Source organism: Macrosteles quadrilineatus, unplaced genomic scaffold (genome assembly GCF_028750875.1).
Source record: "Macrosteles quadrilineatus isolate MER2022 unplaced genomic scaffold, UCM_ALF_1.0 Scaffold_3__2_contigs__length_128488019, whole genome shotgun sequence".
NCBI classification, from domain to species: Eukaryota; Metazoa; Arthropoda; class Insecta; order Hemiptera; family Cicadellidae; genus Macrosteles; species Macrosteles quadrilineatus.
In genome coordinates, this window is record NW_026542596.1 from 85,672,536 (window position 1) to 85,687,166 (window position 14,631).

At 36.0% G+C, this 14,631-nt stretch overlaps 1 protein-coding gene across 1 annotated transcript; it reads left to right on the plus strand.

Annotated features, from left to right (window-relative positions):
• The first annotated feature begins 9,203 nt into the window (after positions 1-9,203).
• LOC128989339 (uncharacterized) lies at positions 9,204-13,700 on the plus strand. The gene is made up of 4 exons (XM_054411221.1): positions 9,204-9,376; positions 10,469-10,611; positions 11,867-12,005; positions 12,767-13,700. Exons 1-4 carry the CDS (start codon positions 9,204-9,206, stop codon positions 12,987-12,989), a joined length of 678 nt encoding a protein of 225 aa, XP_054267196.1. The 3' UTR covers positions 12,990-13,700.
• The last annotated feature ends 931 nt before the right edge of the window (positions 13,701-14,631 follow it).

Consider the following 14,631-nt stretch of genomic DNA (forward strand, 5'->3'; position numbering starts at 1 on the left):
ACTGTCCGACCATAATTTTGTGTTAAATGAATTTTACTTAATTTTAATATTACCAACATGTTATTGTAAGTTAATATTTTCTTTGGGACTGAGGAAACATGATTTTAAAAACAATTCATGGTATTTTTAATGGCCGTAAGTTAATTGAAAATAAACTGGGTAATCCTAATCGAATGTTATTAATCAAATTAATGTAATTTACTTACGTTTCAATTAAATTTACTTCTTGATCAACATCGTACGTGTAATTTACTAAGCATTAATTGTTTTGGTCATAAATTAATTTACGTGTTGCCAACTGCTACGTTAGTCATATCCCGAGAGATCATGTTATAAGTAATACTCGATAATTTAATGATAATAGCCATACCGAAAATCAATTATAATAAAGTAAAAGATTTAAAAATCGGTAAAAAGCAAAAATGTGTTGTAGTAACCAAAAGCATTATTATTATAATGATCAATGCATTTTCATCCTTCATTTCTCTAATTGTAAAACAAGTCTTGATATTTATTTTATATTTTAGATGCAATAATTGGATTTATGGAGTTATTGTGTAGTGAATTCGTAAGCTAGAGTTCGTGATTTAAACGTATTTTCAAGCAAAGCCCTCAGGGATCTTTTTACAACTACTCCTTTAATTAATTGTTTTTATTTCTTTTACTTCCAACGCTTTTTGAACTATTTTACCTCTTTTTTAACCTCAAAACGTTTAGTATTTATAAATGATTAGTAATAACTTATTGTATAAACATTAATAAGGAGTTATCGAATTTAAAGACACATTTAAATATTTCCTAATCCCTCCTACTGATGGACTATTACAGTTATAATACAGTAATTAAATGCAAAAATTTAAATAGATATATTGTAGAAAACACCGAAATAATATACACGAATATAATTTTTGGTTGTATAATAAACCACAACGAATGAGAAAAACCAAAAACATCCAATGTAAAACATGATTTTGCTATTGGGAAGAAACCAATTCGTTAATAACGTAAATTGTTGTAAATTTAACATTTTATGTAATTTTGCATTACATGACTTAACTATTCGTCAATAACGTAAATTGTTGTAAATTTAACATTTTATGTAATTTTGCATTACATGACTTAACTGTTATTGGGAAGAAACCAATTCGTTAATAACGTAAATTGTTGTAAATTTAACATTTTATGTAATTTTGCATTACATGACTTAACTGTTAAAAGGTCATAATCAAGAACTGTTTTTATATACCAGGACGCTTATTATAGTAGATCTTATGATCCTACAACACTCTTTTGCTAGACCGCAACTTCATTTTTTTTACTAAAAAACAACCCGTGAGCTTTTAGAGGAAGCAAACATTCTTAATTAATATAATTGGAAACTCGGACAGCTATTGCCTACGTAAAGCTTATGTTAGGGAAACCGTCAGCTACAATGAATGCTACCAGTATGTTAATATTTGTGTAAATTATTTACACGTTTTGGAAAATCGCGTTAAACCGAATAGAATCAGTTTGAAATAATTACTGGTATGATATAAATTTGTTTTTCAAGCGATACGTGCTGTTTCTAACGTAAGAACGGAACGAGTGCACTGTGAGTGACTGAAATGATGGATCTGAGAATTATATGCTGACCACTTTTTCTAGCCAATGAGACTGTTAAAAATATCTAAACACAATGCGTATGGAGCAAAGAAAATATTTTTAACAGACTATTTTAAAATTATACCTTTGTGTAAGTGATTGAAGACGTCGATTGCAATCTAGCTCCATTGTAAACACTTTTAGAATGACAACCTAACAAAATTTGCAAGAATCGCTATTTAAAGAATACAAAACCGCACAAATCAAGGCTAAATAAACCTATGGTGCTGAAAACCTACAGAATAAACTAGAGATGTAAAATATTGCATTAAGAATTAATATTACTATCGTAGTAATCAGTATGCATATTTATTATTATTGTTTACATTAGATATGTTGCATTATGTTTTAAATTTTGTTATCTACAGTAAATAGTATTATAATATATTTAGTGTGTATGTGGTATTTTATCATCATCATGTCTTTCGAAAGAGATGGAAATTAATAAACAATATATTAACAGTAAGCACTACACTTACACAATTTCCACTATATTGTTGATGGCGTTGGCGATTGAAATAAATAAATTACTATACATTTTTTGGCAAAATTTAATTTGAAACCCAAATAGGTTTTGTTGTGGCATTTATATATCAATCAAACTGCTTTTAAGCATTTATATAAATTTAAATCTTTAATCAGCGCTATCGTAAAATTCCAACACCAAAACTTGTCAGCACAGTTTGCATCACTGTCTAAATGGATCAGGTGTTTGCGCAGCAAAATGATGTGAGGCTTTTAAGGTCATGTTTTACTTCTTACTCCCAATAATGGATGATTCATGTTTTATTCTTACTTTTCAAGATATATTTTCAGTCTTAAATTCTATACACAACACTTGCTAGGATATTTGAAATTTGATAATTAATTTATAATCATTGTAGGGACGCCATTACAAATTTGGGTTTTAGATTCGTAAAGGATCGTTCTAAACATAATCGTGTTACTTCCGGTCAATTTCATAATAACATAAGATAAATCCTATGTACAAATTTGGTTGATTAATAAAACTCTGGGGCGATCAAGTCTGTTTAAATCTGAATACAGAATTACTTTGCGCACTACTTTTTTGTCATTAGAAGTAGCTTGGTATCTTCACTCCGTAACCTCCAAATTAAGGCTTAATGTTTACAGATTTTTCCTATTGTGTTCTTATCTGTACTCCTGGTTTTTTTTAACCTACACCCCTCAACCTTCAAAATGGAGGAGTGGGGTGACTTTTAATGAGATAAAATCCAGCTTTAAAAATTCCTTCGATGTAAAAAGAAAAACAAGTTTATATACAACCTAATTAATGCTTTGCATGTACGATCTACTGACTATATTTGTGTCCATTACGTCTATGACCAGGATCTACTTCAAAACCCTTGGAAACCCTCTGAAAGTTGGGTTAACAGATTTACACAACGTCTGGGGAGTTGCCAGGATATCTTGTGCCGGATTTGGGGAAGCTCGTTCTAGCAATATTTATACAACTCTCCAACATTGGCACTCAATAGCCAGTGTTGACGATTAGACAGTCTTCCACTCAAAGAAATATCCTGGATTTTGTTGGACCTAAATACGCAATACTGTATGGCATTGATATATGGCTGACTAGCCTAACTGCTTATATTGTAGCTAAACAAATATTTGTTTTTCTATATCTACGCCTGTTCAGTTTTGTTTTCTATTGAATACTTTTTGGAACATTTTTCGAAACAACCCTTTTTTCTGGGGATCAAATCCTAACTATTACGTCACTGTGTTGAGGGGAGGACACTTCGAGAGGGTGGTAGGGGGAGGTTACAGACTACAGACAGTCAGTATGTGACAGACACGCGTCTAGTGATGACGTACAATCACCGTCCTACTGTAACTTACCTAACTATAACGTCACTATATGTTGAGGGGAGGACACTATGAGAGGGTGGTAGGGGGAGGTTACAGACTACAGACAGTCAGTATGTGACAGACACGCGTCTAGTGATGACGTACGATTACCGTCCTCCTGTAACTTACCTAAAATATCACGTGATTCAAACATGTTAATGACTACTGTGTGTGTCATTGCACTATGTGAGTATCATTATGAAAACTTAAATTTTCACTATCCCTCATTAAATTTAAAAACTTTATCAAAATTAAATATCCTGCGTATGAATCTAAATTATGTAAACATTTAACTTTTACATTTTAGTGATTGCATTTGAGTTAGGGATATTACTTTGTTTGGCTGAAATATGTTGGCAATAGCAATTGTAAAATAATAATGTCAATCCGTACTTTTGAAACTTTTTTGAATAATTTTTTGTTTCAAAATATTGAGTAGAAGCTCAAAGAAAGTCATGTCCTTTGAAATACTGCTCCATATATTTTTAGTGTTAAATACACATTAAACTTTTCACGACCTATTTTATTTGCAAGAGCACTTCCTGAAACTGCTAAACAATTTTAGGTTTGAGATTCGCAATAGGTTCCAGTCAACGAACAGTAATTAAATATAATAAGGTAATATTTTGTGCAACCCATTATTATTATGAAATCGTCTCAACGTGGGGTGGAACTGATCAATATACTTTGGCAATTATAGTTTACAGTCACTTTGTCTGATGTTCTAAAATTAATAGTGTTATGATCTTTGTATCACTAGATAACAGGTTTGAGGTAAAAAAATCGTTTGGATATAAACTTCATTTTAGAAGGAATAAAAATCAATTAGTCGAATTTTTACAACATAGGATATATGGCTATTTGAAAAATCTGTGATAAATTCTGTGTTTAAAAGTTTCAGTTCATGTATCGATACGTTTTTTTTATCGTTGGACAATGATAAAAATACTAACTATACGGAAGGTTATGTTTTATTTTCCCAAATAACTGTACATAACACCATTTCTGTATGATTTTTTTTTTAAATATCAACATGAGTACGGTTACAAAATGACCGATGCGAAGAAAATACACAAATAAATAGCAAAATGTCTTAATTTTAACGTTTTTAAACATTATAATTATTACATTACGCCATTCTAAGACTTATCGTATTCCCTCAATCGCTATGCGCATCTAGTCTTAACATTAATTTTGCTACAAAAACAAATACTTAAAAAACAAATACTGTATACACTAAAGATCAATAACCATGAATAGAATAGTGTGAAATATTGACCCGATAAATAGCGATTTAAAACAATCGGGAAACGAATAAGCACGATTTTCCACCTTTCTTAGGAGCGGAGAACAGGGAGATTTATTTTTATATGTCAATAAAATATCTTCATCGTTTTATTTTTCATTTCCCCTACAGAAAATAAGCTATTAAGTGACATGGCAAGTCCTGGATCCGGAACCACTTTACGTTTTCATATTGATGTCACCAGAGGCCAAATACCTAATTCGTTCAAATGTTTAAACGCTATACATGTAGCATTCCCCCGACTAAATAATATAAGATTCTGTATATTTATAGTCATAGACAATTATAACTGTGCAAAATATGATAAGTCCCCATAAAATGAGTTTTCTGTTGGATTTCAATCAATCGTTTTAGAAATGTAAAACCACAGTTGTGGTTGATGATGTAAGAATAAAAAATGATAATACAATATAATTAACTCTTTAGTCACAAATTCCCCCACAAAATATAATTACTCCGTCAAAGGATTGTTGCTAAAATAAGAACAATTTGTTGAATTATTTATTAAATTGCCGTTTTACAACAAAACATTTCTGAACAGAAAATGTATTTTTCTTTGTAATACAGTTTTTGTGTAGTGATGAAAAACGTCGTTAAGCGTAACAATGAACATTCTCAAGTAGAAATGAGAAAGTTATTGAACTTCCACTTGATTGGCCAGTTTTCTAATAGAATTAATTTCTTCCCTCGTTTCTAGTGGTGCGCAAGAGTGGCTTAAACATTGAAAACAAATTAAATATATAAGTTTAAGGCATAAATTAACTATTTTTTTTATAAAACCTAGTGAAGTTTGATGGAATTACTATTACGGTCGACGTTGGTTTTTCCTTCCTTTTCAACCGAAAAGTTTTTATATTAACAGAGTTTGGATTTGTTTCCTTTTTGCTCGTAATATTAAGAAAGTATATTGTTTCGTCACATGACCCTTGTTCTAGTGATAGACATTAATGTGCAATAGACATCACATTAAACGAGAAGTGCCAAAATTTAGCATGATAAAGATGTCTTGAAATTACAAGGGTTTTATTCTTTATATTAATAAAGGTCAACTATCAACATTTACAAATTAAACAAATTTTATTTGTTTAAAAATTACCGATACAAAATACAACACAATTGATTAACTTTTAACACACAATTAATTAACAGCGAAAAATTAAAAAGCACGATATAAAGTATTATATAATTATTAGTAAGAAAGTAATTGGGTACAGTATTTTAAAACAGTCTGCAGCAATTGTCTGTAATTATCGTATTATAGCATAATACGACTCACTCCCACGCACAGGTTCTCCCATGTGGGATTAAAGTGGCTTTTTTTTAGTGGTACAGTTAGCTTAAAGTCACCTCTATGGTGCATATTGTATATTGTAAGCAATGTTTATTTTATACGATAAAAGACATTTTGATTTGATTTGATCTTAAGAAGTTAATAAGATCAAATAATATAATAAGATCATTAATAAGAATAATATTAATAAGATCTTAAGAAGTTAGTAATTTCACACTCATTCAAAACTGTACAGTTACAAGGACATGAAGACTTAATGTATGACTCGCTCTAACTCTGGTTCATTTACATTACTTTGCTACACATCAATGATGGTCTAACGTGTACTGTCCTACAGTAGAGATACTGGTGGTTGTATCATCAGACAACACAACCTCTCCTACAGAGACGGTCGTCGTGCAGTGCAAGGATCGCTCCTACCTGGACAACTGTCTCTCTAATGTGTACTGTCATACAGTAGAGATACTGGTGATTGTATCGTCAGACAACACAACCTCTCCTACAGAGACGGTCGTCGTGCAGTGCAAGGATCGCTCCTACCTGGACAACTGTCTCTCTAATGTGTACTGTCCTACAGTAGAGATACTGGTGGTTGTATCGTCAGACAACACAGCCTCTCCTACAGAGACGGTCGTCGTGCAGTGCAAGGATCGCTCCTACCTGGACAACTGTCTCAAGAAGTTGTTTACTGTTATCATACATCAATGATGGTCTAATGTGTATTGTCCTACAGTAGAGATACTGGTGGTTGTATCATCAGACAACACAGCCTCTCCTACAGAGACGGTCGTCGTGCAGTGCAAGGATCGCTCCTACCTGGACAACTGTCTCAAGAAGTTGTTTACTGTTACCATACATCAATGATGGTCTAATGTGTATTGTCCTACAGTAGAGATACTGGTGGTTGTATCATCAGACAACACAACCTCTCCTACAGAGACGGTCGTCGTGCAGTGCAAGGATCGCTCCTACCTGGACAACTGTCTCAAGAAGTTGTTTACTTTTACCATACATCAATGATGGTCTAATGTGTATTGTCCTACAGTAGAGATACTGGTGGTTGTATCGTCAGACAACACAACCTCTCCTACAGAGACGGTCGTCGTGCAGAGCAAGGATCGCTCCTACCTGGACAACTGTCTCTCTAATGTGTACTGTCATACAGTAGAGATACTGGTGGTTGTTTCGTCAGACAACACAACCTCTCCTACAGAGACGGTCGTCGTGCAGTGCAAAGATCGCTCCTACCTGGACAACTGTCTCTCTAATGTGTACTGTCCTACAGTAGAGATACTGGTGGTTGTATCGTCAGACAACACAACCTCTCCTACAGAGACGGTCCTCGTGCAGTGCAAGGATCGCTCCTACCTGGACAACTGTCTCTCAAATGTGTACTGTCCTACAGTAGAGATACTGGTGGTTGTATCGTCAGACAACACAACCTCTCCTACAGAGACGGTCGTCGTGCAGTGCAAGGATCGCTCCTACCTGGACAACTGTCTTTCTAATGTGTACTGTCCTACAGTAGAGATACTGGTGGTTGTATCGTCAGACAACACAACCTCTCCTACAGAGACGGTCGTCGTGCAGTGCAAGGATCGCTCCTACCTGGACAACTGTCTCAAGAAGTTGTTTACTGTTATCATACATCAATGATGGTCTAATGTGTATTGTCCTACAGTAGAGATACTGGTGGTTGTATCATCAGACAACACAACCTCTCCTACAGAGACGGTCGTCGTGCAGTGCAAGGATCGCTCCTACCTGGACAACTGTCTCAAGAAGTTGTTTACTGTTATCATACATCAATGATGGTCTAATGTGTATTGTCCTACAGTAGAGATACTGGTGGTTGTATCATCAGACAACACAACCTCTCCTACAGAGACGGTCGTCGTGCAGTGCAAGGATCGCTCCTACCTGGACAACTGTCTCAAGAAGTTGTTTACTGTTATCATACATCAATGATGGTCTAATGTGTACTGTCCTACAGTAGAGATACTGGTGGTCGTATCATCAGACAACACAACCTCTCCTACAGAGACGGTCGTCGTGCAGTGCAAGGATCGCTCCTTCCTGGACAACTGTCTCAAGAAGTTGTTTACTGATACCATACATCAATGATGGTCTAATGTGTATTGTCCTACAGTAGTGATGCTGGTGGTCGTATCGTCAGACAACACAACCTCTCCTACAGAGACGGTCATCGTGCAGTGCAAGGATCGCTCCTACCTGGATAACTGTCTCAAGAAGCTGTTTACTGTTACCATACATCAATGATGGTCTAATGTGTATTGTCCTACAGTAGAGATACTGGTGGTTGTATCATCAGACAACACAACCTCTCCTACAGAGACGGTCATCGTGCAGTGCAAGGATCGCTCCTACCTGGATAACTGTCTCAAGAAGCTGTTTACTGTTACCATACATCAATGATGGTCTAATGTGTATTGTCCTACAGTAGAGATGCTGGTGGTCGTATCGTCAGACAACACAACCTCTCCTACAGAGACGGTCATCGTGCAGTGCAAGGATCGCTCCTACCTGGATAACTGTCTCAAGAAGCTGTTTACTTTTACCATACATCAATGATGGTCTAATGTGTATTGTCCTACAGTAGTGATGCTGGTGGTCGTATCGTCAGACAACACAACCTCTCCTACAGAGACGGTCATCGTGCAGTGCAAGGATCGCTCCTACCTGGATAACTGTCTCAAGAAGCGGTTTACTGTTACCATACATCAATGATGGTCTAATGTGTATTGTCCTACAGTAGAGATACTGGGGGTTGTATCATCAGACAACACAACCTCTCCTACAGAGACGGTCATCGTGCAGTGCAAGGATCGCTCCTACCTGGATAACTGTCTCAAGAAGCTGTTTACTGTTACCATACATCAATGATGGTCTAATGTGTATTGTCCTACAGTAGAGATGCTGGTGGTCGTATCGTCAGACAACACAACCTCTCCTACAGAGACGGTCATCGTGCAGTGCAAGGATCGCTCCTACCTGGATAACTGTCTCAAGAAGCTGTTTACTTTTACCATACATCAATGATGGTCTAATGTGTATTGTCCTACAGTAGAGATGCTGGTGGTTGTCTCGTCAGACAACACAACCTCTCCTACAGAGACGGTCATCGTGCAGTGCAAGGATCGCTCCTACCTGGATAACTGTCTCAAGAAGTTGCCTCCCATCCTGGAGAAGTCCGAGATGAAGGGTATTCCCAGCTCTAAGACTGACGTCGATGCTTCCTGCAGGTAATTCCTGATGCTAGGTTGACAAATGTAACTAAACTGTCAAGTTCAGCTTATTTAATTAGTTAAATAAAAAAAAACACTCTTTTATTCCTGCACATAAGACCATCCGCAAGCTCTTTTTAGCGAATTTTCCATATAAGGAATTCGCCACGATTACTAGAAAAATACGTATTTCTCTAGTAATCGTGGAATACGCTAATACCGTTCGTAGTACTCAAGACCTGGACCAGGGACCGATTAACTTTTTCACTAAGGCAACGGGGATTTTTTCCCGTTTTTTGGTGCAAAAAACATAAAATTTAGCAATTTATTTCCTAACAATTTTGTAGGTCTTTAAAAAAGCATAGTTTAGTAGATTGAAGCCTTATTATGCGGCTAACGGTTACGGAGAAAATTTCAAAAAAATTAAAATTTAAAATTCCCATGTTATTTTTAAGGAGAATACACCGTTGTACATAGTTTGCTTGTTTATCGACATACAGTATTTTTACTTCTCACTAAACTATTAACATTTTACAAAAATAAAAAAACACTTTTACCCTCCCTGTTGCAGCAAACCTAAGAACTCATCAAACTAATTCTATTTAAATAAGGAACAAATATGATATTTTTAATGAGACATTTTACTCTCGCTTTTCTGCAGGTTTGCTGCGGCGTGGGTATTCCACTTTGGGAATTGGAAATTGTAATACGTAAAATACATATATTTTACATGACACAATCAATATCACCTAAGCTAACATTTTCTAAGGTCCACCTTTGTGAGAGACTCGTCATCCGTGTAACGCCATAGTAAGGCATCCGGATGTTTTTTTTTTACTTTGATCACCAGTTCAATCCCAATGATTCAGAAATTAGTTCAGCCCTCTTGAAAGAATTGTGCTTGAAAGTTAGGTTTCCATCCAACTATCAGGTATTAGTTAGAAAAAAATACTCTGTACCATGCTTCACTAAGAATCAATTTATTTTGTTGTAAAACTTTGCTGTCTCGTATTCTAGGGGGAAGATAACTATTAGTTTTCAGTTAATGATGCATCACATGTATATACAGTATTGTCGTCGTGGATATTAAATCCAAACTATGCTTTTCAGTGCATTCAAGATAGGTATGGGATGTATGGAGACATTCGCCAATACTTGCCTCTCAACGGCAAACAGACAGACGTTAGACGCTCATGTCGCTGGCGCCAAACACACGTTTAAGTTTCTCTGTGACGACCCAGTCTTCCAGTCTGGTAAGTTATGTGTTAGCTAGATTTATAGATGCATATTTATATTTACAAACGTTTGTTTAATAAACATAAATACAGTATATATGTATAGCTAAAATTCTTTGTATTCAAACTAAACATAACTTTTACAGTTATGTAGCTATTTTCAAATAACGTTGTTTAATCACTCCATTAGGTTATCAGGGTTGAACGTCGTCATAAAATACTTCACCCAACGTTTTAATTTTCTTTAGATGCAAGTCATCTTAATCTAGAAAATGTTTTGTATTTCATAGCAAATTATTGTTAACAAAAATAACTACAATGTCCATTAAAAAAACTGTACCATACCTTAGGCCATAATGTGTCATACAATATTTTAGACAAGGTGACAGAAAATGAAAGTGAAAATGTAATATGATTTACGAGACAGTAAACGTACACTTTCATAAAGTGACAGTGAAGGGAAACGTTACTTGAGGCAAGGTGATGAAGGATGTCCTTTGCCTCCTTCTTCTAAAAAAAGTAACGGTGCTATCATGTTTTAATGTTTTGTACAGTAATTAAAATTTAAGAAATTTAAAGCTGTATCCATAAGGTGTGTTAGTAGTTTTGTTGTTAAAATAATGGACATCATTGATAGGGCAAAAGGTGGACCTTGAAAAATCGGCGAATATTTACAATTATTTTATATACTTGGTTATTCCGGTGGTTTTTTTAATCTTTATCCAAAATACCCTTGGTGTAGGATAATCTTCTCTTCTAAGGGATACTATATTACCACAAAATGATACAGTACTTTTGTTGTGTTCATTATTGTGGTAATAGTTTTTTTTTATTGTTTCAACTATGGTGCATTTTTTATAGGAGATTTCAAAGATGGAAGTATTCAAACGCTTTCAGGCAAAGCGTCGAAACCAATATGTATTGTTGGTGTGCCGAAGATTGAATGCTGTGCCCTTTCGTACCAAAATCCTAACTCTCTCTAGGCTATCAACACACCCTTTAATTGATAAACGTACTCTTTATTGAGTACCAAGTTATGATTCATTACTAAGCTTATGACAATTGAAACAAGCAGGTAATCATGTAAAATTAACATCCATTCATGTAAAGTCGTAATCTTGACAGATTTCCTAAAAGAAAAGTCTAAGCTGAGTCACATTGGATTAAAATAATATTCAAAAGATTAACATTTTCATGTTAAATTGCTTGTTAAAGCCTTCTTATACAAAATACTCGTACTAATAGCATACTTAATTGATTTTTAATGTTGCAGAGTACCTGCAGTACACGTCTTGCTACAAGGCCATCAGCAAGGACTGGGACAACTGCGCCAACAGGTTCGTCAGTCTAGTCAGAGAGGAGGTGGTGAGGAAGAACACCACCATGGAGTCTAGACTGCTGGAACTTTGCTGGTGCGTAGCCTGAGAGGTTATAGAATTTTAAATGGAAGGGTTAAGTGATCGAACAGCCCCAGTAAGCTTTTCACACACATTGAAACACTTGCGTGGCTCGTCACAAGATCTTGGGTGGCAATGCGAACTGCTGCCAAATAGTTGTGTACTTTAGTTTTACAACCTGCATTATCGAAGCTTCAACCAGATATTCATTTGGATCAACTGTTTTGACATTCATTGATTCTGCTATTCTAAAGACTCAACAGACACCGTGTTTTCCGAAAGAGAAAATTGTCTAACCAAGCAGATACTGTACGTAAAACAGATTAATTAAAATTATGTTGAAGGGGACGAAAGAAAGTGAACAAATTGCTTCTGTTGAAGTGCAAAAGCTAATCAATATACTATCCACTAAAAGTAACACAAACACTTTCTTTCTGTAGGTAAGACACGTGATAATGTTAGAACAATCATAGTGTATCATTGGGCTTCAAATAAATGATCCTGGCTAATAATCTTAGTGAGTAACAAAGCTATACATATCCTCACTGCATTGTACACTCATCCTTCACTCGTATTTGGGTTAGAATACGCCCCTAAGTAGCGTCATCATTTCAATAAATGATAATTGATACCTTTAAGCACAACCAATTCAGTAATGTTTTATTTCACTTGGAACAACCAGATACGCTGTCATAATCCAATTTATAACACTTAACATACAATACTAACGGCAAACATTAAAATACTCACTAATGTTACACTTTGCCTGTTGCCAGTGCAAGACACGGGTTCCTCAAGTGCGTGTACGTAGCGGCTCGACTCAAATGCAAGAAGGAGGAAGCTCTGTTCATCAAGAAGATCGCAGACACGTTGTCTAACATGCGTGTGTACTCCAAGCACTGTCGCAACGTGGACGTGGCGTTCTGTGGATCAGCTGATCGTCCACTCCTGTCAGTGCTGCCCCTACTGCTGCTCTGGACATTGGCCTTGGTCAAGTGAACACGTTGTAACATGACGTTCTGTGGATCAGCTGATCGTCCACTCCTGTCAGTGCTGCCTCTGCTGCTGCTCTGGACATTGGCTTTGGTCAAGTGAACACGTTGTAACGTGGCGTTCTGTGGATCAGCTGATCGTCCACTCCTGTCAGTGCTGCCCCTACTGCTGCTCTGGACATTGGCCTTGGTCAAGTGAACACGTTGTAACATGACGTTCTGTGGATCAGCTGATCGTCCACTCCTGTCAGTGCTGCCCCTACTGCTGCTCTGGACATTGGCCTTGGTCAAGTGAACACGCTGTAACATGGCGTTCTGTGGACCAGCTGATCGTCCACTCCTGTCAGTGCTGCCTCTACTGCTGCTCTGGACATTGGCCTTGGTCAAGTGAACACGCTGTAACATGGCGTTCTGTGGATCAGCTGATCGTCCACTCCTGTCAGTGCTGCCTCTACTGCTGCTCTGTACATTGGCCTTGGTCAAGTGAAAACGTTGTAACATGACGTTCTGTGGATCAGCTGATCGTCCACTCATGTCAGTGCTGCCTCTACTGCTGCTCTGTACATTGGCCTTGGTCAAGTGAAAACGTTGTAACATGACGTTCTGTGGATCAGCTGATCGTCCACTCCTGTCAGTGCTGCCTCTACTGCTGCTCTGACATTGGCCTTGGTCAAGTGAACATTTTGTAACGTGGTGTTCTGTGGATCAGCCGGGATCAGCTGATCGTTCACTCCTGTCAGTGCTGCCTCTACTGGTACTCGGGACATTGGGCTTGGTCAACACGTTGAAACATAACTACTGTATATCTCTGTAAATACCTCTAGACTTTGTGAATATATGAGTTGGGATATTTATTAAATACTCGAATTGTAATCAAATAATATTTATAACCCTAAATCAGATAATCCATGCTATTTTTATTTTTGTATACAGGGTTGGACAACAGTTATGACTCCTCCTATTAACTTCTTAATGATTTACAACAGGAAAGACAAAGTCTGCAGACCTCTATATGTCAGTAGGGAGTTTTTTCGTTGGTATCTCAATTCCTTCCGAAAACACAAAACGGGGTATTTTGGGGCCAGCTCAACATTTTTCAATATAAAGCCCCATCAAGTGACACCTCATTTTAAAGGCCATTGTTTTAAAAGAATCGGTGAAAACTAGAGATCCCTATCTCAACCCAATACAAAATTGCGGGTTAAAGAAAATAAATAGTTTTATCAGGTCCAATTTTCGAACTATTGGTTTTTCTTAGTACTTTTCCCCTCACTATCGCTTTTTGTACATTAACCCCTATTAAATTTTTTTTCCTATGATAAGTCAACTTGATCTTACATACTTACTCACTATTCGTACTTTTGATTGAAACATTATCTTATAATTTAATAATAATAGATAATAACGATAATATATTTCAGCCATTTAGAGATGTTTTATTTGCCCAACAACGCGCTTATAAGCTGATATTTTTTGTGACAGATTTGTTAGTGTATGTAGGATTTGTTATCTATTTAATTCAATTTAGGTCAGACACAATACCACAAAATTAATATTTGTTATTTTTATTATGTTAAATAACTACATTAGACCTACCAACTCGGTGGATACACTTTCCAATGCTTTGTTTTTCCTTTATGGTAGAAATA